Here is a 23,701-nt window from a genome sequence, read left to right as displayed (position 1 = left end):
AGTAAATTTTTGGGAAATACCTTACCCTAAACTGTGAGCATGGATAGGAGAAGAGATGTACTTTGCCAAAGTCATCTCCTGTTGACAGCAGTTTTCTCCCGTGGGACCGACAGACAGCGTTGATATCTGTGCCATCTGAACCTTCAGGCCACACACCTGAAACACAGAGGGACTAATTAAAGGCTTCTATAGAGGGAATAAAAGTGACAGCCTAAGTTTCTGTTAAAATATTAATAAAGGATTACTTGTTTAAGGAAAAGAAAAACATATAAAAATAACTGCATCTGAGTCAGAATGTGTACTTCCACACCACCTAAAGTCCAAATCCTAAGAGGTAATCAAACATATAAAAAACCACTTTATTCCCTCTAGTCAGCAAAGTGCTTTGTATTCTGAGAAGATGCATTCTACTGAGTTACAGTCACGTGTCTGAGCCTGAAAGAATTTTCATATAGTTATGTGGAAAAGTAACAGTTACTGCTTTTATTTTCCCTTCTCCTTATGTATGAGTTAACACACTTTTTTCATATTACATGGGTATGTTTTTTAAACTAGAATATGATCCAAAAGTAATCTCTTCATATTACTAAAGTCTAAAGTCTATGAAAAAAGACATTCTGTAGTTTAAATTATTATTTATTAATTAATAGATCTCTTGAAAAGGAACTGAACCTACTATAAGGTTTTTGAATGCTTTTGTTCTACTGTAAGTACTTCTCTTCCTTCCCCACAGACTGTACTCTTTGCTGTTCATGCATGAAGTAGTGTCCTAAAATCAAACTGTAAGGTCAACAGTGCAGAGACCAAATCTGTACCACATCTTCAAAGCCTTTGAATACTTGCCTGGAATAAATTGCAATTTTACTAAAATCCACCCAGTTATTGAAATGTCAGGATTTTGTATGCAGTACTGCAGGCTTTTTCTAGTTATGATTTTCTAATTTAGATTTTATCTAATCCCTACTCAACATAAAGGGCAGCAAGCTTTCAGAGACCACTGTCATCTTCAGTTATACAGCCTGTTCTGCCATCATGACTTGGCAAAACCCCTGCCCTGTCTTGGCTCTGTGACTTTCAGTGCCTGTCCCTGTGTCACCTGTCCCCTGCAGTGTGTCCTGTGTCACCTGCCCTCTGCAGTGTGTCCCTATATCACCTGCCCTCTGCAGTGTGTCCCTGTGCCACCTGCCCTCTGCAGTGTGTCCCTATATCACCTGTCCTCTGCAGTGTGCCCCTGTGTCACCTGTCCCCTGCAGTGTGTCCCTGTGCCACCTGCCCTCTGCAGTGTGTCCCTATATCACCTGTCCTCTGCAGTGTGTCCCTGTGTCACCTGCCCTCTGCAGTGTGACTTGTGTGTCACCTGTCCCCTGCAGTGTGTCCTGTGCCACCTGCCCTCTGCAGTGTGACTTGTGTGTCACCTGTCCCCTGCAGTGTGCCCCTGTGTCACCTGTCCCCTGCAGTGTGTCCCTGTGTCACCTGCCCTCTGCAGTGTGTCCTGTGTCACCTGCCCTGTGCAGTGTGCCCCTGTGCCACCTGCCCTCCTCAGTGTGTCCCTGTGTCACCTGTCCCCTGCAGTGTGTCCTGTGTCACCTGTCCTGTGCAGTGTGTCCTGTGTCACCTGTCCCCTGCAGTGTGTCCCTGTGTCACCTGCCCTCTGCAGTGTGCCCCTGTGTCACCTGTACTCTGCAGTGTGTCCTGTGTCACCTGCCTTCTGCAGTGTGTCCCTGTGTCACCTGCCCTCTGCAGTGTGTCCCTATATCACCTGCCCTCTGCAGTGTGTCCTGTGCCACCTGTCCCCTGCAGTGTGCCCCTGTGTCACCTGTCCCCTGCAGTGTCTCCCTGTGTCACCTGCCTTCTGCAGTGTGTCCCTGTGTCACCTGCCCTCTGCAGTGTGTCCCTATATCACCTGTCCCCTGCAGTGTGTCCTGTGTCACCTGTCCCCTGCAGTGTGTCCCTGTGTCACCTGTCCCCTGCAGTGTGCCCCTGTGTCACCTGTCCCCTGCAGTGTGTCCCTGTGCCCCTGTCCCCTGCAGTGTGCCCCTGTGTCACCTGTCCCCTGCAGTGTGACTTGTGTGTCACCTGTCCCCTGCAGTGTGTCCCTGCAGCCCTGCCCACTCGAGGGCATGCTCCTCCTCTGCTGCTGCAGCTCAGGGTGAGAGAGTTCCTGCTCCCCTAAGAACTCCCAAAGCACAGTCCAGTTCCTCCTTCTTTGGGATACTTCAAAACCCCACAGTGGGCACTTGCCATGCACTGTGGGAACAGCTATCCTTCAGTCACTGGGATTCCTCCCAAATACAGCCTTTGTATCACTGCACAGCATTTCACTACCAGGTCATTCCATGTCTTCATAAGGAATTACAAATTGCTGTAAATCAAATGCAAGGTCTGATTTGTAGACTGCTTTTAATTTCCCTGATATGTGTGGAAACACCACATTGCTAGATCAGGGATAGTAAAAGAGGCCCAAATAAATGGAAGCTGCAAAGAAATATAATAATTGCTATTCCTGGAATTATGAATATGCAGAAAAAAGAGAAACAGAAAATTTTCCAATATCTGCTTTGACAAGAAGGAGGCTATATGAATATCAAATGCTAGCTGAAAAGAGGCAGGAGTCTTCCCAAGAGGTCACTATGACAAGCTGAATATATAACCCCTGAAGGATAAATAACCCCTGAAGGAAATGGTTAAAGAAACAAGACTGCAATTTTGAAATGGGGAAAGGATAAGAGCAGGATTTTTCTTTGAATCTCTTGGTCCTTTCAAAATTTACCCCAGTGCCTCATTCAGTTTTTATGAACATGCAAAGTGAATCCCTCTTGCTGAAAAAGTAGTCCTTATTTTTTCCCATCCTCTGCAGGCCTGTAAAAGAGACCATTTCATTTCTCTCATTTGAAGACTGATGCCATGGTATTTTTTCCTCCTCTTCTCTAAAATTCATTCATTACATCTCTTCTCCCAGAACAATATTTAGATGGATAATTAATTATTCTTGCTAGTCAGCACATTATCTGTTGGTCCAATGTGCAAAAACCAGAAGCAGCCATTCTATCTGTGCCTGAAGCCAATACTGATAAATGGATGGTTGCTTCACATTTTGCATGGCAACCTTTTCATTACACATCTCACTAATGTATCTGCCCTTCCTACAACAGCATAATGCTGTTGACTCATGTTCAGTTTGTATGCAAAAGTAATCTGATCTTTCTGTGCAGATCTTGTCTCAGCTGTTCTGCATTTGTACAACTGGGTTCTGCCATTCTAGTGGGGAGCCTCCTCTTTGAACTCTATTGAATTCCTTCCTTTTTTCATACCACTCCTCTGTTTCTCAAGATAACTTGCTAATCCTGCAGCTTTACACCACCTACAAACTTTACATGCTGATTTATGATGCATGCTATTAATGAAGATATTCAAACATAGTAATCCATTTACAATGTTCTAGTCAGTTTTGAACCCAACCAGTCTGAGTTCTGTTTTGCTTGCAATGTTGTCAGGCTTTGTACAGTATCTTAGATTTCTTCTGTTTCTGCCCTTCACCTCAAACACAATTTTTTTCAAAACTGGGCATGTGCTATGAACTGATACCTTACTTGTGTATCCAGCAGCACACGGCTCTTGAAAGAGCTTCTAGATCAGTAAGTGTTTTAAAGTCTTTGCTCCTTCACATTTATGTGTTTGTATCACTAAAACATCCCCCCTCAAGCACACTTCTTTACATGCTATTGACTTTCAGTTAAATCATCTCTAAACACTAGCAGGCTGACTAATGTGTTCCCATGCTCAAAGACAAGTGTTCAAGGGACCAGAGTTCCCTTTTCCCCCTGCATTGGTTATGCTGAGCTGTGGGTGCTATGTATAGTTTGGGATTTTTATGTTCTACCAGAGAGAGAAAATATCCCTGCCTTCAGTCAGCCATAGCTACTGAAAAATTAATAAACTAGAAGCCACACATCCTGGATGCTGTGATTGCTGCTTCTGTGTGCTGCTTCTGAGGCCATCCCAGCAAGCATGTGAAGACTGTTCAAACTGGCTGCTCTGAGGCCCTAAAGTACTGATTGACTTAGAATAATAATGGACTGGTTTCCAGCTCATAATCTATGTGCTTCTTCAATTTGTTATTCTAGCCACTCACTTTGCACTTTAGCCTCTCCATATGGGCTCTGAAGGCATATATATGATTGTGCAGATATTGCTTTCATTCTCTAGTTGTTCAGTACTTTGCCTGTTCTCTGTGAGGTGTTGAAAATAAGTACTAATAGTCTCAAGCTGACACTAACCAGTTGTTTTTACAGATACAACAAGGCTCATCACACTCAAATACTTTGAAAATACCTGACTTATTTCAACTTTCCAAACTACTCCTTCCCTACTGAAAGCAGTAGGCACTAACTGGGTTTGTCATTAAACTGTAGTAAGTCTTTTATTAAAGAAATATTTTTTAAAGCATTGGGCTTTGTAACACTTCAGCTTTAGCAGTGTCAAGTCTCCTCCCCCCTCAGCAGATTATTTTGTCCCATGCTCTGGCTCAAGAAGCTGATCTGCTGCAAGAGGGAGATTCCCTCTCAAGTGTGACATGCATCTCTCCTCTTTCAATGCATCAAAAGCAGCTCCAGACTCTAATAGGACTGTATTTTGCAGGAATCTGAACTAAAAAGTAAGGAACCCTCACAAAAAATATTTAGTATCTCAGAGTATCTGAACCTGTGATGCTAAATGCAAGGACTTTGTAACTTTGTAGCTATGTGTAGGGTGTACTCAAACCCCAGAAATATTTTAATAGTTCCATAAGAGCCTCTATCCCTTAAATGAAACATACATCATGTCAACATGAAGCCAATCTTGCAGGATTTCCTGCTTTTACAAAATCTGTGTGCTGTGATATCCAAGTGCTATCCAAGCACTGCTTGTCAGCTAAATGACAGAAAACTTGAAGGTGTTTTCCCAGCCTACTGCTACTGCCACAGCATCTTCAGGCCCTTGAAAATTGAAACCATGCCCTTTCTGTCTGCCTTCAAACACATCACTGCAATCTATTCTACTTGAAACATGGGTGCAAATATTCCTTGTTTACCACTTATACCAAACCAGACTCTGAACTTCTACCATGGCTTCCTATTTCCTCTTGAGGACTCAAGAATTTGAAGCTTCTTGTACTCATTTTTTGTAACCATCTGTCCAGTCCTGCACATATTGTAGAATGAGTACAAAGCTTCAGACTACATTGGGGAAAGTGGATTATTCAAAATTAGCAAAAGAGAAGTCCCATGGAAACAAACCACTGGATTTTGTTATGTTTTTCTTTTTGAATTTCTTTCACTCAATTTAATTGCTACAGACTCTATCACAACACATGATAAGTTCTTAATAAAGGAGACTATCATTCATTTTGTGCTTGCACAATAAGCAGAGCAAATGAAACCAGTTTTGGTAAGGGGAATCAACCCAGTAACTGCCTAAATACATGACAATTTCACAGAACGGGTACTTTAAATTAAACATTATGAGAAGCTGCACCACTGTGACAGAAAGAGCAGTATGTGATTTTTTCCTTATCTCCCACTTATGTTGTAATATGATATTTGTACTTGAAGCTAGCAAGAATATTAAATCAGAGTCTTTCTGGATTGAAATAAGGAGACAGATTGTAATAAAAATGGCATAACAGAAGTTCTGTATTTTTCCCTGAATTATGAATAGTCATGTTTCATAAGCAAAAGTTGGCATTGCAAGTGTTTGTTAATAAGAAGAATGGTAAGAACTTATAAGAGGAAATATACTTACCAAAAACATGGAATCCTAAAGTACAGGTGTAAGTGGCCCATTCTATATCCCTAGTTGTTTCAACACTCACAACTTGTTTACAAGCAGAGGGGATCCCTAGAAAAGAAAAAAAAACCCACATAACAACATATTTAATTCTCAACTTGTATAGATTTCTGATTACACCAGATGAATTAAAACATATGGTTGATCTTGGCAGTTATATGGTCTCATTTAAATTTTAAATCTGTGTTAGACTGCATGAACTTTGCACAAAAGGACTAAATCTAATTCTTACTCACAGTATAAGATTTCATAGTCTCCTGAATTAGACACGAGATATTGTGAATTAACAGACCAATCCAGATGAGTAATGAAGCTGGAATGACCCTACAAAGAGAAAATGCATTGTATCAACTGCACAAACAGTGTGCCACAATTTGACAGTATTAATACAGTGCTACAAAATACACTTTGGGTGTTGATACTGAACCAGCAAAAAAAAGGTTACTTACTGAACATTTGCCAATTCTAGTGTACTTTCTTCCATTTTCACTTACACCATATATATAAATACAGTTGTCATGGGAACCTATTGCCAAGAAGTTTCCATCTATAAACAGAAAAGTGAAACTGCAATTATTCTGTAAGAAAGAACTTAGGCTAATTTTGAAAAGTTTGTTTGAAAAGTCACAGACAAGAGGAACTGTTCTTAAAGGCCTTGATACTGAAAAATGAATAAATGAAATTTTATTTTTAATTTTCCAGTTGCATGTTAATGTATTTATCAAGACTAAAAACCAGCAATTTAATACTAACAAATATTACTGTTAAAAACACATGACAATTTTGGTAGCAGCTACAGTTAATTTAGGGCTAACCTGATTGCAATAACCAGCAGAGTTAAGTCTTTTTTTTTCCCCTTCTTCCCAGTGAAACCATATTGAACATGTTGGGGAGGGAGGGAAAACAAAACCAGAGCTTCAGATACCACCCATAAAGTTCTGCCAATGTTTCATGGCACAGTTATTTTCAACTTCAGTGTGGCAAGAAGGGACTTATTATAAAACAAGCCAATCCCTAATTTAATAAAAAATTCAATGCCTTTTTTTTCCCAGTAAATAAATGCTCTCAAACCTGGTGAGTAACGCATTACAGACAGCTGTTCGTTTCCATCTGTGTGTACAGTGACCAAGTCTTTTGTTTCTGTGTCAAACACAAACCACCTGTTGTAAACACAGAAATAGGCCAATAAATCATTCCAAAAGGAATTTAAATCTACTGTAATCTTGACCAACTTTTCTTCTGTCAAAATAGCATAAGTTTTATACCAAGAAGAGAAAAACAGCAAATGCTACTCAGTTTGGTCTATTTTTACTTTAACAAAAGGATAACTTCTTTCACATCTTTTTTATCTGTAAAAATGCACGGGCATTGACCCCAATATTAGACTTCAGATTTCAGTGTGTTTTAGTATGTCATGCATAAGAATAAAATAAGCATTGCTTGTGATATCTCCTCCTTTAAAGACCTTCCTCTGTGCTATGCTGACGTTTAAATTGATGGCTGCATTAAATCCTAGAGCAAGGGAAAACACAAACAGGCATCAGGACCATTCTCTTCTGATAAAAGAAAGAGATGAATTAATTTATTTTAAAGTGAATTAATTCATTATTTTTTTCAGTAGTTTAGTTTAATTGATTAATTTTAATGAACCAAAAATTGGTTTGTGAAAACATGTAGAAAGGACAAAGATAAAATTTGCATTTCAATACTTGCATCAGATTACTAAAGATAAAGAGAATATTCCTCTCAAAGTTTCTCCTTCTGTTTTACTTTATTTAGTAAAGTACATTCAGTAACAAAAGTAAGTCCTTTATTTAGGGTTGATATAAAATCTGAAATAAGCTTGCCTCATAACCTTCAAGCTTCCTGTATGTTCTCAGTGAACTGGAACTGTTTTCAGTACTAACAGCCAAGCCTGCCCTCAAGTGACACTAAAGGAGAGGGAGAAGTTAGGCAAAGGCAGTCCCTCCTGTGAGAGACAGCCACAGATAAACCCAGCAGCTGCCACTGATGTCACCAAGGGCTCAACCTGCTGCCTAAAATACTCTCCTGCACCTCAGTTTCCTCTGCCTTGTTTATCCCTCACACTCTGCAAGCAGAACAAGTCTCTTAATGTGCATTTTTACACTATGTCTAGCACAGTGGAACATTTGGCAATTTTTTTAAAACCTCTCTGGTTGTCACTGCATTAGAGATCATGAACCACTCACTGCATTTTCCAACACACAGAATTTTTCTATGGGATTTCCTCCATGCAGCCCTAAAGGCCTTGGAGGAAATCTCCCTCCACTACATCAAACTCCCCCTTTAGCCTCTCCTTTTTCCCAGTGGACACAAAGATTCAACATTTAGGTCACTGGTATGGTGAAAGTACTTCCCATGCCAGGTCTCACAGCTCATCTAGATTTTCTGCCCTCTCTAAATGTCTCCTCCCACTGATCTACACTGTCTCTCTCCCAGGGCAGAAACCATCTCTTTGCTCCTGCAACACTCAGCAAACACAGGGTGCTGGCCCAAGCCTAGGGTTTCTAGGCACTAAGGCAATACAAATAAATTTCACAGTGGAATTCAACAGAAATCGATAGTGAATGAAGACGTGTGATTGCATACATCTACATGAGCTTGGATGTGAGCTGGAAAAATCAGATTTTTTTGGTGCCCAAGGTGTAGCTCTGCACCTCTTACCTTCCAGTTAGTGTCCCTACTGCAACTACAGATGCTGAAGGATGAAAACCTGAAGACTGTGCTGGATCCTGAAATGTTTCAGAAAGAAGCATGATTTTTTACCAGTCCATGCTATCAAGTTATAACAAAAATACAATTCAATTATTTGCCTCTGGAACACAGTAAAGCTATCTTGTTGATTTTTAGGGGTCATATTTTCTCTTTCAAAATAAACTTGAGACGTAAAAAAGCATTTTTAACTAATTGATATATTATCTAATTAACTTATCTTCCCTCTATACAAGGCCACTCTTTTCTTTTCCTTACTCTCTAAAAATAATTTGGCAAGTGATTCCATGACAAGAACATTGGCAATGGCAGCTTCTCAACAAATCCCAAAGAAATAAGAGATAAAAATAACTTCTTAAACTAGAGCTGACCTTAGAATTAAGCCTCAAAGCTGCAGTTTACCTGCAGTGTGAAGGACAAGCAAGTCCCTTACTCAACAAAGGTATGTGCACTTTGCAGGAGGGGTAAAGCCTAACTCCTACACACCAACACCTTTTTTCCAGCACCTGCTAAGCTGCAGCTCAGTGGGAGATTAAGGGCATAAACTGGGTTTCTTATTTGGATGTGCAATTTTAAAACATTTTACCTTGTAAAACTCTAGTGTTTTTCTTGCAATTTAAACATATGCCTAAAAAAAGGTAAGCATTTTCTTTCTAATACCTGTCCAGTTACAAAGAATAAGATCCAGAACTTTTCAGGTTATAGCAGAAAATACCAATATAGCTTTTTTTTTCCTTATACCATTAAAACATAATTTTAAAATGCAAGCAAAAAACCCAGCCCGGTGATCCATCTCATGGAAATGCTTGTGTCCTTAAATTTCTGCCTTTTAAAACAGTATCACATTGTAGCTCTTTCAGTAAAGCTGCTGACATTTTTAGTAATTGGTCATTACTAGCCCTAGAGGCTAGGTGGAAAGGATATTCTCATTAATTATAAGCAAGTGACAAATTTAAAAGAATTACTAACTCTAAAGAAAATTTCAGAGAATTGTTGAGATCCAGGATTTCTATGCACAGTTTCTAAAACACTACAGCATTACAGAAAGGAAAATTTCCTAATGTTTTCAAAGTGTAATTTCATAGCAAATGCAAAGATATTTTATTGAATAAGCCAGAGGTTCAAACAGTGCATTTAATCTAACTTGTACTCAGAATAGCTGCATTAAAAAGCTTTTACATTGATTTCTATGACAAAAATAGGTTAACATGAAATGATTTTTTTCTCACAAGTTAATATTTTAAGGTAATTTTAAACAATAATCTTAAGAAAAAAAGAAATAACTAGAGAATTTCTGTAACAGGAGAGCTGTATTTAATAAATGCATACCTCTATAATCTTGTTCCAGATAGGATGGTGAGTGGTTGCATCCCAGAGTGTAATGTGTTTGTCATGTCCACATGTGAAGAACTGAGGCTTAGAGGAATGGACTGCAAGTCCCCAAAGCTCATCGGTGTGGCCCTATGCAAGCAGAGATGCTTTTAGACAAGAAGGTCAGGCCATGAAAACTAAACATGTTTAAACAGTATTAAAATGACCAAAATATATATTAAAACATTCCAAAAATATGTTAGCTCTACATAGATACATATTTATAATTATTCTTACTGCTGAATGTACTGTAATAATAAATCAGAAGCATATTTATGAAAATTAACTTTAAACAGGATATTTATTGCTCTTACACACTTAGAAGTGTTCCTGTAAGGAAACCCAGCTTACCTGGGTAATAGGGAAAAAGTCTCCTGACAGGGTGCCCTGTAGGACAAAGTTTCTGGTGGTTCCTATTAATACAACGTCCCCTTTTCCCTCTGCTACTGTTCTTATTGGACCAAACTGCTCTGGAATCTGTGGTCAGAACAGACAAAAGGACAGGAAAGTCAGACAATTTGTTAGGTATTGCCATTTTTAAAGTGGTAAATGTGTTTTAATAAATATTGCACAGGAAAGAAATGAAACAAATTAATACATGTGCCTGTCTTGCAAAATTTTATAACAACTTGCAGCTCAGTAACTTCTATAACACTGCAAGACAAGACATTCTTATCTACAGAATACTCAGCTAAATCAAGTATTTCAAGAAACACAAAAGGCTCCTTCATGCTGTGTTAATTCAATAGTATTTAATTGCAGCTGTGATATCAGAATAAGCATTTCTACTCTGAACATTTTCTGGCAATGAATGTTTCTTTAATTGCAGCCTAGGTTCTGAAAGAGCCAGTGCAAATCTCTAAAATAAAGTTCAAGGGAAGATGTAAAATAACAAAGAATTCCAGAATATGAACAAATAAGAGAAAAAAGAAGGACACCACAGTTAGAAACAGCACAACAAGCATGTCCCTTGTACTTTGTTAAAAACTGAATTACAAAAAGAGACATATCAATTGTATATATATTTGCAACATTAAATATTATTAATATTAAAAAGTTAATTATATAGTATTATTATTTCATTATTATTTAATATTATATAGTAGAGTTGAAGCCCTTCCTCAGACTTTTCTGCTGATTCTTCTCTTACATACAGTATGTAAACAAAGTAGTTCTGTCCAAACAAATTCTGCTTTAGTATTTTAAGTTCCTACATAGCAGCTGGAGTAGTTTTCAAATTTTGTTTAAATTACATTTTAAAAACAACAACATCAACCAAGAAATAAAGGAAAACTTTAAGTATTAAACCCTAAAACAATCCTGACATCATTCTGGGAAAGAGGAATGTATAAAACCACTTCAATACTGTAATACTCTGAAGTTAAACATTACCTCACATTATTAAATGCAAAGAAAGGAAGAAATTATATGGAAGATACACAAGATTTGTTTTCCAACTACCACAGACCTTAGAAAGGAAATATTATGTTAATGAATAGGCAGTCACAGGAATGACCTGAGGACTGAAAACTTGAGGTGTCCTGTGCAGGGCCAGGAGTTGGACTCCATGATCCTGATGGGTCCCTTCCAACTCAGCATATGAAAATACTGTATTTTACCACTGATTTGCTCTCCCATAGAACACAGATCCATAAGAAAAAAAAATTTAAAATATGCTCAGAGGACAGTAGACTTTTAAGTAGCAGAATAATTTCAAGATAGGCAATATCACCTCAGTTTTGTGAATTTTTTGGTAGTTTCCATTCCAAGATATCAGCTTTCGGTCCTTTCCTCCCCCTGATACCAAAGTGCCATCTCGCAGCATACACAGGGCAAAGATTCCACCCTCGTGTGCTCCTTGAACTGCATGGCTTATTCTGTTGGTACCTGAATAGAAGGGAAAAAGGCATTATTACTGAAATACTCAGCTGAATAGCTCCTTTCCCCCCATTTTTTTTCTCCATTCCTCTACTGTTTCTCAAGGATTGCATTTAAACAATAACAGTGGGCATGGGTGCTGGACCAAAACACAAGAAGAGGATGAATTAGTACATTTTATGATATATTCTCCCCAGCTCAAAAATGAAAATATACATACTCAGTCTAGGTCAAGAACAAAACAAAATAGGTTCATTTAAACCTTTCAAGGGCATTTAAACAAAATAATTTGACATCACATCTGACCTGCAGTAGCACTACACACCTTATCAGTAAAAACCCATAAGCCAGTAACTTTTATCCTCCAGATATAAGATATTCTACAGCCTCCAGATCCTGAACTTGTACCAAAATCTGAGTAAGCTAGAGGTCCTTGTATATTTGGCAGAATGTGCTGATCACTCTCCACTCTCTGTACTTATTTACTGATGAACTTGGCTTGTTCAAGTAGCTTAGACTCAACACTGTCAAAACCAACTACATTAGATTAATTTGGTGAATTATTACTATTATGAAGTACAAATAAATGATTACTGGTGATTCTATTACTGAAATGTGCACCTTGCATCAAAGCTTGGCTAACTTGATGTTTAGCACAAGTGAGGGGCTGATGGAAGTTAGGAAAAACCAATTGCCTTTCCTTCATTATGGATATAATGTGTCAGGCACAACTGACTTCTATTAAGAGAAGTTTTTGCTAAGGGTACTCTGACCTGGTGGAAGCAGCCCTCTCTTGCACATAGAGCTCTGAATCAAAAGTAGTGAAGGCAGAGCAAGTACACTGTACTGAGACAGAAAAAGAAGAAAAACATTTTTGTCCAACCCTAAAGAGCTGGCAGAAGTTGAGATCATGAGCACACAGAGAATTCCCTTTTATTTCTGGGAGAAAGGGCAGAGGAGGCTGCTTGCAGTCAAGGCAAAAATTGGTCTACCAGCATGATGGCAAACTGGCCCCTGAGCAGTGCACTGTCCCTGCCTCCCTTGTCTGCTGGCAGTCCAAAATAAGAATAAAGAACAAGGACATGGGACAGTGCAATTTCTAGAATCAGTTTAGAAGGAAAAGTGTTGAAGTGCCTAGCTATAAATTACCATAGGAAAAAGGAAAGGGAAATAAATGAGAAGCCAAGTTAGAAACACCATATCCACCCCTGTCCCCAGCAGTGTACTGGCCAAAGAGATAATTAGCTGACAGTCCTTGGTTGAAAAAGAAAAAACAAAACAACTCAGTAAGGCTCAACTGTATAACTGATCCACTGTATTGTTTTCAGGATCTTATCCCTTTGAGTAGTATCTTGGGAGAAAGCACTGAGTAAATAGGAAAAAGCTGTCATCCATATCCCTTCTTCCTTTGCTAACAAGGCCTCCTTTAAGGGATCCTCCTTATCCCTATGCATGGCATCTCAGGCACTAAGTACACATTTAGGATATTGCTGCTGTTTGCCCTCTGGCAGGCATTGCCTTCTGCTGCCTCAAAAAAGGTCTCTTCTTACTAGAAAATGCCTGTTAAGAAGTTCTTCCTATCCATCTGTTCTTCTGGAATAAAGCTGAGGAATACAATTAGATCTGAATACATTTTAGCTTGACTTCCTAGGAAAACAAATACTGCTATTTGTTGTCTTTTTAAAAGCATGTGTCAATAGGCATAATTTCTTCAAACAGTAGAGAGGGACAGGATAGGAGACTGGAGATCACCAATTACATTAGCAATGTTTCTTTCTGTACAGTGATTAAAGAAAGAATTTTTCTTGGCATCTCTTACATCAGCAGGAGCCCCGCATGCTGGCACAGCTCTGTGATTCAGTATTTGACCATGGGAAACACATTTGAGAGAATTTTGTGCTCTAGCAGTTAGGTACAGATATTCTTCAGCTTCTTGTAGAAAAGAATCCAGGCACAATCTGCTGGATTGGTTGTAGGAAAGAGCTCAAGATAAAATTTATTCTTCTTGAAATGAAGCTCTACATTCAAGTCTACACGCACAGTCTAATATTTAGATGGAAGTGAATAGTGAAATTTTATCTTACCTTTCCCCCAAACCAAAATGTTTCCACTTGAGTCTCCTGTAATAGTATCACCATTTTCAGAAAAGGTCACACACAGGACAAACTTTGGCTTCTCTTGTTTCTGCATGGTTATGAAAAATATACATTCACAGCAACACACAACCCATGGATTTTAACTTTATGCATTTGGTTAATTTAGTTTAGTCTTATACAGCTCTATTATCACTTAAACATCTACAAGAGTTGAACACATTCCTACAGTCTAAACAGAATAATCTGTGCAAGGGCAGAAGATGCATCCCCTGAGGTTTGTGGCCCAATCCTGCACCCTTTAATTGCAAGCTGGGGACAGAGTGAGTGAGAAGGCCCGACAACATGTAACACATGACCAGGACTGCTCTGAGATAAATCCAATTCCCAACTACTGCAGAATGCCAAAGACTTGGAGTATTTAGAAGTGGCCATAGTTTCAAACAAGCTTTATTATTATAATTCTTAACTCCAAAGTTTTTAGGAGAAAAAATAAAATATTACTAGAGAGTTTGGCCATAGTGTAAGAATGAAAGAATCATCTCTTGAAAGAAGCCCAAGTTTCAGTAATGAAACTCTGCATTTAAGACATTGACAGCAACAAAAAAATTAAATGTGTAAGGGAACAAAAACATCACTGGTAACTTCTAAGGACATTATATATTCCTTGTTGGCAACCTGTGTGTATGATCCCTTTCTCCCCCAACCTAAGAGCTGTTCTATGCAAGGACCACAAGCCTTTTCCAGCTCTAACCATCATCAAGACCAACAGAAACAGAAGAGGGAAAAAAATCCATTTAAAATGCATGAAAAATAAAATGTGACAAAATTTACATGCATTCTCTCAGCATCTCCTCCTGATTTCACACAAAGTATATGAACTGACATTGTAAATATTTGTTCTGACTATCCTTGGGAGCCACAAGGAGCCTCCACAAGCAGTAAACTAGCACTCACTGGAGTTATCTGCAGTCATTGCAAACACATCCCTCAGTTGTGCATGCAAGTGCTGTACAGCTTAGTCTATATTCTACAACAAAACCAAATCAAACCTTGAAATGAAAATTATATTTACCAAATAGTGGCCAGCTCAATTTGTATTTGAATGACATATGTGCATGTGTCTGAGCAGAACAGAGGAAAAGGGAAGAAAATTCATACAAATGTATTTTTATGGGGTCTTTCCTCTCATAAAATAAAAATCTCCTCCATCACACATTCTCTCTCTTTTTTTTTAATCATAGAGAGTTTTAAGGTAATTTTATTTTCCACAGGTTGTGAGTGGGAGAGTGGGGGTATGTAGCAAAAAGAATATAGGAAAAAGAATACAAGGAAAAATGGGCAATTGCATTTCAAAATTTCAGTGTGGAAGTTTTACCCATGGAAAAGTTCTCTGTGCCATACCATGGATGCCACCTGAGCTTCTGCAACATTTTGAGTTTAATAATAATCACTTCTTTTGATTTACTCAAACCTTATTAAACCTTATTTCTGTATGACTGCATCATTACTATAAACATAAAATGAGAGAAACATTTTATTTTACCTCAAATAATCCTTGCTTTTTAATAAGGGAATTTCCTTCTAGTGTCCAAAAATAAAGGTGTGATTTTCCACAGGTAACTATTATATTTGTATCAGTAGGGTGAAAATCTGCAGCAAATACAGCCTCATTAGAGCACTTGGAAGGAAAAAGAAAAACATTGTATCAAAATCTAAAATGCAAAGGAAGGAAAACAATATTACATGGTTCTCTAGTTAGGTAAACTGATACTTCTGATATAAGAATAATTCTGAGCTATTCATTTATTTACATAAACTGGAATACTTTGTAGCCAAAAAATGTTATGTCTTTATAAGTTAGTATCAAAATGTATCCCTAAAAATCATGTCAGATAATGAGCACTTCTACACAAAAGATTAGTTTTGGATCTTCTACCTGCACGTGCTCCTATCATTGCTGCCTAAAATTTTCTAATCAATTCTAGAATGACAACAAACAACAAAATTTTATAAAAACCTAAACTATTGGGATAATCTTAACGGAGAGAAAATATTCCCTTTCTTCATGTTCCTTGCCTTTTATACAGTGAAAGTGTTAAAAAAAGTTAAATAGTGCACAAAAAGTTAAATACAGAAAGATATTTTATTACCAGAAACTAGATCTACATACAAGCAAGTAGTACAAAATATCTTATTGCAACACCTTGACATCTGCCAGCTTTTCTTCTTTCTGCCAGTCCCACACTGAAAGCACATGGTCATTGGAGTCATCCACAGAGCACAGGCTGCTTCCTCCATTCTGAGGCAAAACATGGGAAATATTAATGCATCATCCAAACAACAAGAGGAACATATAAATACACATTCAAAACAATGAAATACCTATGTGTAAGTGAAGATATTTACACATATTTACTCTTTAACTGTTATACTTGTAGTTAGATCTCCATAAAATATAATAATTTATAGGGTCATGCTAAAAAGGGACCTAGAAGAGAAACTCTTGCAAACTGCAGACAAGTGTCAGGAATGTGGTAGATATCTCTTTACAAATATTCAGTAGTGGAAATTCCAAAGGCAAACTACACATCATTATCTATTTTATTAAGAAAGCTTTTCCTGATAACTGTACTGGATTTCTTTCTTTGCAATTTAAACCAATTATTTATTCTCAGATGTCTCTTAATACAGGAAACATTTTTATCCTTCATATTGGTATAATGGACAAAAATCAGAAAACATAGTAAGGAATTAGAAAACAACTTATTCTTGACAGGTGTCTTTCTTATAGTTATGACATTTATCACTCTTTCTAATCTCAATTACCCTAATTTCTTCATTCTTTCTTCATTCTTCAGGCCCAAAACAAGTGTCAGACACAGCTACAAAAACTGTGCCTTAGCAGCCCATGAGGTGGGGCAGAGGCAGGACTAAGGAACCTGAAGAGAGGGCATCTAAAGTGAGAGAGCTGCTGCTACTCAGTGGGAAGTGATGCTCAGAACAGGCCAAGCTGTGACCAAAATCACACAGCAAACATATTAAATACTGGCTTTCTTCTGGCAAATGCCAATAGTGCTCCTGTGTTATTATGCATCTGTTTCCCTCCAGAGGGGTATTTACAGAGTGTTTGCTTGCGAATCCTTTTATTTTTCCTTCAAAGTTGATGTCAAACTGTGTTAGGTTTCACCTTTGTATTCTTAACTAGTTCTCCCAATACAGCCCTCTCTTTTCTACTTTCTAGAAACATAATCATCAATGGATTTCAAGTGTTTGTAGAAACTTTCACTGAAGTAAATTTTGTCTAGGGAATACACCAGGTAGTCCTCTCCTATCTAAAAATGCTGTCAGGACAACCAGACACCACCACATACACTGCTTACAGATTTGGTTGGGCACAGGGGGCTTTGCAGGTCACAGACTCAAGTTTTTATATGGGACTCAAATGCTGCATATATCAGCATGTAAATATTTCCTTTATCTCTGTGACAGATTAGAGTTCAAAGGATGGTGCCAAGAGGCAAACAACAGGATTTTACTATTTTACAGTCCTTTATTCATATGCCTTTGCTGCTTTTTAGCAAAAGATTTTGATTCTCCTATGGGAGCCTCAATTTTTAAAAAGTCTTTCATCAATCATTTTGGACACAGTGAGAGGATTAAAAGGTGCAGAGAGAGTGAATTTCTTATGCAGGGAGAAACAGAATAGGACGATTCAAGAAAAGTAGGGATGCTGAAATTTCAAGTACACAAGTATTTCTTCAACTTCCAAAGAAATTAATTGCAGTTTATTTTAAGTACATGGTAAATCTCAGAATGCTGAGATATTGTCAACTTTAATAGCAACCTACGCTGCTGGAAACAAATGGGCCACAAGCTTTGCTCCTCTACAGAGAAACCTGGGAGAAAAGACAGCTTGGAAGTATGTTTTGGTCACCTAAATTTGAAAGATTTCAAAGATCTTTCCAGCAAACAGTCTTGATATGACTACTCATTTACTTTACTTACAGATTTAGAAAAAGCAATGCAAGTGACAGCTCGGTCAAAAAACCCCATTCCGATGACATGAAGGGTGTTCAGAGTCACAGAATCCCAGACACGCACGTGTGGTGGCAATTGCTATAAAACACACACAGAAAACATCAGCTCAAACTATGATGGAGAAAACCCAACAGGATTTGAAAAAATGAGAATGCATCTGAAAAAAAAAAATCACAATTGAAGGTATAAAAATTATCAGAACTTCTCTAGAGTCACCCATGTAAGCACAGATACATCAGAAATGGTTTGTTGATTATTGTGCCTAGGACCAGTATCTGGAACTGACTATGCAGAGTGTACAGCATGTCAGATATCAGTTTGTTCACTGAATTGTTCAGGGCCACTGAGATACTCAGCATGAACTGAAAATTGTTGATGACTTTGTGACATGGGATTTACTGGTAGGCCCAGGTAGAATTTAAACTGTACCAACTGAGATAACTCTGGGAAATGTAAAAGGTAAAAGTGTGAAAAGAAGCTCAGGAATTTTTAAAATGTAATTAATTTCAACATTATAAAAATGGCTGGGAAAAATAACTTTATGTTCAAACTCTTCTTTACAACTGTAATCAGAATGAGACTGCATTTTGTAAATAAAATTCCAGATGTACATCCTGGCCCCAGATCAGCTCCTCCCCTCTGCCTTTGGCTCCGGGCACCCCGCGATGCCCCCCATGGCCACCAGGGGGCAGCCCCGGGCAGCTGGTGGAGTCCCGCGCTCACAAGCAGCGAAATCGTCCTTTAACATAAATAAATATATCTAAAACAACCCCAAGGGCACAACAATACCTCAGTTATATTAGTGGCTTTTATATACCTATATACTGTATTCCACTCAAACACAGACCTCAGACTTTTATGTTTTATTTCATGAATACATTGGTAAGTAAAAAAAGCTCCAACACATAATAAAAATTAATAGTTTGTGTTACTCAGCTAAGTTACCTTTATATAAAAATTATATTGCATAGCTGGTATTTCCTTTTTTTTCCCCCACTGTTCTGGTTTGGACTGGGATAGAGTTAATTTTCTTTTGAGTAGCTGGTGTAGAACAGTGTTTTGGACAAGAATAATGTGGATAACACAGATGTTTTGGCTGTTGCTGAACAGTGCTCACCCTAAAGGACTCTTCAGTTTCCCATGCTCTGACAGTGAGGAGCAGATGTGAAGCCAGGAGGCAGCATGGTCCAGGCAGCTGATCTGAACTGTCCAAAGGGATATTCCACACCATAGAATATCATGCCCAGTACATAAAGTGGGGAGTTGGCCAGGAAAAGCCAATTGCTGCTAGGGGATGAGCTGGCCATCAGTCAGCAAGCCATTGCATTGTACATCACTTTTCGTTCTTGGGTCTTATTTATCTCTTTTTGTTGTCTTTGTTGTTGTAATTATTATTTAATTAAAATGTAATAATAATAAAAACAACCATACTTATTTCAAACCAGAGGGTTTGTCCTTTTTCCAATCCTCTTTTTTTTTTTTCCAGCAAATAACTCAAACCTGTTCTTCATAGTTTGGTTTTGGTAGCTGTGATCAAAAATGACGTTGCATACTGTACAGTTTAATGTCCTCCTTTCCTCCACATCCATCCACCCTCTCAGGTCTCCTTTGCAGCCTTACCCCTCCATTCCTCCCAGAGACCAGCTCCGAATTTACCTTCAGTCTAAGTCATGGAACCAGAAACCATTGACCACTCTTGATAATGGAGTTGGGTAACTCTGAGAGTGTGCAATAGGAACATTCAAATTATGTTTTGCTTCTGTTCAGTCCAAAAATGTAGAACCAATTGCAGCAGGAAAAGAATACAGCATGTATCTTCTTAATAACCTATTCTTATGAGATATAAACAATTATACATCATTAAAGAAGCCACTTACTTTCCCATCCTTGGATGTCCCTGCAACTTGACCTGTTGCTATAGTGATCCTATCAGGATGAACAGCCAGGCTACAAAAAAAAAGAAGAGGCCATTAATCTATTTAATAATTTTAATCAATTATCAATTGATTAAAATCATTATCAATTTTAATCAAAAATGATTATCAATTTTAATCAAATTAATCAATTTAATCTATTGACAATCTATTTCAACAAGCTATTACTTGAGATTGTAATAAATAGCCCTGTTTTAGTCATATAAAGCACACAGCACAAGTGTAAACTTTTAAAGAATATAAAACCAGAACTGACAAAACAATTGTCATACTCTTGTATTTTAAAGTCCTCTGAATTCTTTTTTCACTGCATCTGTTTTGCATGCCATTCTAAAGGCCAAGTACCCTACAAAAGGAACTGCTGCAATAATTCATTTAGCTTTACAAACCAGAAAGGCATCCTCTTTCCAGTAAACCTGATAGCTTTGAAATATCTAGAGACAGAAAATTTGAAAGAAGGAAATGAGATGGAACAGGTCCAAGGTAAAAATCTCCTTGTAAAACAACCAGATTATGCAAATAATTCAATTTATGAAACATCCTTACAATTCAAGCTGATTTGGTTATCAGGCCTATTTTTGGCTTTGAGGGACAATGGGTGTTTCATAATGCCTAATCTAAAGAAGGGATGTCAAACTCATTTCACCCATCAGATAATCCAGGTGCTCTTTTTCAGCTACACTGTGCAAACAGACTGATACCATCAAGATAAACCATATGTTTATTTAGATTTCAGTTTAATGATTCTGATATTTGCTGGTATCTAGTATCCTCTGATCTTCAACACACTTAAATCACTTTGAAGCCCAATCTGGGCTGTGTGCATGGCAGCAAACAAACCAGGTCTAGTTTACAGGCTATCTGCCATGGGTTCAGCATGCCTGAAGACTACCAGGAAGGCCACAGGTGAAATTTCTACTATTTTGCTGGTTAGGTTGAACCTAAAGGGACTGTGCACCTGGTGAAGGGCAATAATTCAACCCTACTTAAAAAATGCAAGGAGAAGATTCTAACGAAGAAGATAATGCTCAATCATCCTAAAAGAAGAGTAAGGAAAATGAGTGTCTCTCTCTCAAATAGATGTCTTATGAAGAAAAAAAGAACTGCTATTAGATGACTTACCACTTCACATCATCATTGTGACCAGTGTAATGTCTCTGGAGCTGCTCTTCCACGTTGAAGAGCACGACCACAGACGCGATGAAGTACACAGTCTCGCCCGTCGGCAGCAGGTACAGATTGCTGCGGCAGTCCCGACCCCTGTAGCCATAGCTAGAGTGCTGGTCAAGCTGCAATAACATCATCTACCCATGAAGAATGTTAAAAACAAGAAGGAAAAAAAAAAAAAAAAAAGGATTCTCTGTCCTTGTAGTCTGTAGTCTCTGTCCTAAAGTCTCCATCTCTTGGCTTGAGCACAGCTTTATTACTTGATAACCTTGAGAACTCTTTCCCTTACTAGAGTAGAGAGTTGAAGCACTTTGCAGATTTTAAAACCTACATATCCTACAGAAAATACATAGCAAAGAATAGGGGAAGTTTCAGATGTACTTTTCCTTTAGCATCATCTAGAATTTGCTAAATACCGGACAAAGGCAATACTAGTTTTGTCCCAGGTGTATTTACTATTTACACTGCTTGACTAATTAAAATTAAAAATTAGACTTGATGGAAACACTGATAAGTCATTCAGCACATCTCCCTGCACTACACAAGGATTGATTGTATTATCCTGTGTGCAGGTTGATTCATTTCATTAATGTGGACATGACCTGCCAGATGGACAAAAACCATAAAAGGGTTACATCATCCATTCCAATTTATTTTTGTAGTATTTAAAAGGCAGTGGCTCAGATTCCGATGGTAGCCATATCAATATGAATGTAAAATTAATTCAATGAAATGACTGGAATAATAATCTCATTTAGACTGAAAGTTAAATCAGCCAAATTTTGTAGTTTTATTCTTCTGAAGAGTCATTAGGGACTACAACTATTTTGGCTTTCTTTTTTTTTATGGGAACAGAAAGAAACAGCATTAGCAGAATCTTGGCAAAACACAAGTGCATTCTAATGCAGTCAGTATGGAGGAACTGGCTGTGAAAAATACATGGGCAGTTAATGAAAACCCATTTACATGATCTAAACAAGATACTTGTGCACTCTTCTGGATGGTCAGTGACAAGCCACTCAAACTAAAATAGTCATTTAATGTTGTTGAAGTAATAAGGTCAATAGTTAACCTATAAAAATACCTATTTTAGAAGAAACAGCTTTCTGACTTTTTTCTTATAAATGCAATAGAACTAGTGCAGCATACCCAATTATTAAAGTGTGAATTCAGAAATAGAGCTTTTAGTCTTATAAACTGAAATATGTCAGCCAAACTTTCTTGAGATATTAAAGTGGGATGACATTGAAACAATCAATATCCTAAATTAGAAAGAATTTACTATCAATTTGAATCTGTCTGTGATGGTTGGTGTTACTACTCTAGATAGCTGGACAATGATTTATTTGTTTACATTCATTTTTTCTCTCTAAGGCCAGAGAGCATTATGAATTGAAGCCAACATAATGTTTCCCTAGTTCAACAACATATAATCAAATTTATAGTGAACCAGCAGCTGAAGTTAGTGTAAGGAATTGAACTTCTAAAAAAAGTGGAGAACATTACACAAACATGCATAAGTAACAAATCTCAGTGCACAAAAATAGCCATTAAATGGGAAAGATTACATTCTTTAGGGAAAATCTCCTTTCTTTACTATTCTTCTTGTGGGGAACAATGCTGCATTCAACACTTCACATGACTGCTGTTGTCAAACACTCAATTTCTTTCTATCAGCATTTCTTCTCAAATGCAAACTCCTGGGGTTGATCCCTCCTTTTCCTCACTGTTTCCCACACTTGGATTTGGTGGCTTTGACTTGGATTTGGTGAGCTGGCATTTCAGGGAGTGTTACCTTGACCTTTTCTTTTCATTTGGCCTGCAGTTTTTGTTTCAAACCTCCTGCCTGCCAAGTGAGTTGCTCTTAAATGGATCTGGGAAGGCCACTGCTCCCACCCTGATGTCCCTAGTGCTGATTTCTCACTTGGATTTTGCACCTCTGCTCCAGCCCCCCTCACACTTCATCACTCACTGTTTTTGTTTTTTCATGTCCTAATATATATGATAATATATCAGAGGTGTGAACCTTTTTCAGCTTGCCCAGAGAACTGCTAAGGTGACTGTAATAACCCTTTATGGTTTCTGGAATGCCCTGAAATCTGTACACATTAGATTTTCTTCCTGCTGTTTCTCATCATACTCTGCTTTCCTTTCCATTTGTCCACACCACCTCCAATATCTTGTTTCCCTATCCCCATTCTTACATTATAGAGCATTTCTGGCTGTACTCCCACAGCTGCACTCATTTATCTGTTACAAAGATGTTTTTTCCTATTCCAGTTCTGTTACCCTCCAATCAAGCAGTGCAGCTTCTCCAACTCAACTGGAATGAATGCCTGCAATATTGCCTGGTTTTCTTCTGTATTTGTCTTTCTTCTTAAATGATCTTATGCTCCTGCTCACAGTTTCTCTTCCCCTTGTTACAGTCTGTAAAGTGAGCATCACCTTCTCCCTCTTTTTTAAAAATTATTTTTAAATTGTCTTTCTAAACCTTCCATATACCTAGTCATTGCTATAAATATTAAGTATGGATATCATGATTGGATTTAATTGCAAATAAATTAGAAACAGAAGAAGCTAGCACAATATTTTTGGAAAAACTACCTCCTCCATTATAATACCATTTAGAATAACCATCTAGGGTTAGTTAGATTGTTC

At 37.9% G+C, this 23,701-nt stretch overlaps 1 protein-coding gene across 7 annotated transcripts in view; it reads right to left on the bottom strand.

The window, feature by feature from the left end:
• Positions 1 to 23,701, bottom strand: part of EML1 (EMAP like 1) — a 122,281-nt gene that overhangs the window by 1,819 nt on the left and 96,761 nt on the right. For all 7 annotated transcript variants that reach the window (XM_077180684.1, XM_077180682.1, XM_077180683.1 and 4 more), the window contains 15 exons: positions 20,999 to 21,148; positions 19,820 to 19,889; positions 17,910 to 18,020; positions 16,108 to 16,203; positions 15,448 to 15,582; positions 13,893 to 13,992; positions 11,663 to 11,817; positions 10,282 to 10,407; positions 9,889 to 10,020; positions 8,512 to 8,579; positions 6,898 to 6,986; positions 6,276 to 6,373; positions 6,063 to 6,150; positions 5,782 to 5,877; positions 26 to 156 (listed from right to left, as the gene is read on the bottom strand). In XM_077180684.1, the coding sequence (XP_077036799.1) occupies positions 26 to 156; positions 5,782 to 5,877; positions 6,063 to 6,150; positions 6,276 to 6,373; positions 6,898 to 6,986; positions 8,512 to 8,579; positions 9,889 to 10,020; positions 10,282 to 10,407; positions 11,663 to 11,817; positions 13,893 to 13,992; positions 15,448 to 15,582; positions 16,108 to 16,203; positions 17,910 to 18,020; positions 19,820 to 19,889; positions 20,999 to 21,148 (1,645 nt within the window). The remainder of the gene's footprint in view (positions 1 to 25; positions 157 to 5,781; positions 5,878 to 6,062; positions 6,151 to 6,275; positions 6,374 to 6,897; positions 6,987 to 8,511; positions 8,580 to 9,888; positions 10,021 to 10,281; positions 10,408 to 11,662; positions 11,818 to 13,892; positions 13,993 to 15,447; positions 15,583 to 16,107; positions 16,204 to 17,909; positions 18,021 to 19,819; positions 19,890 to 20,998; positions 21,149 to 23,701) is intronic.

This window comes from Agelaius phoeniceus, chromosome 6 (assembly GCF_051311805.1).
Source record: "Agelaius phoeniceus isolate bAgePho1 chromosome 6, bAgePho1.hap1, whole genome shotgun sequence".
In the NCBI taxonomy this organism is placed as follows: Eukaryota; Metazoa; Chordata; class Aves; order Passeriformes; family Icteridae; genus Agelaius; species Agelaius phoeniceus.
The sequence above is the reverse complement of the archived record's forward strand: the minus strand, read 5'-3'. Positions and strand labels throughout refer to the sequence as shown.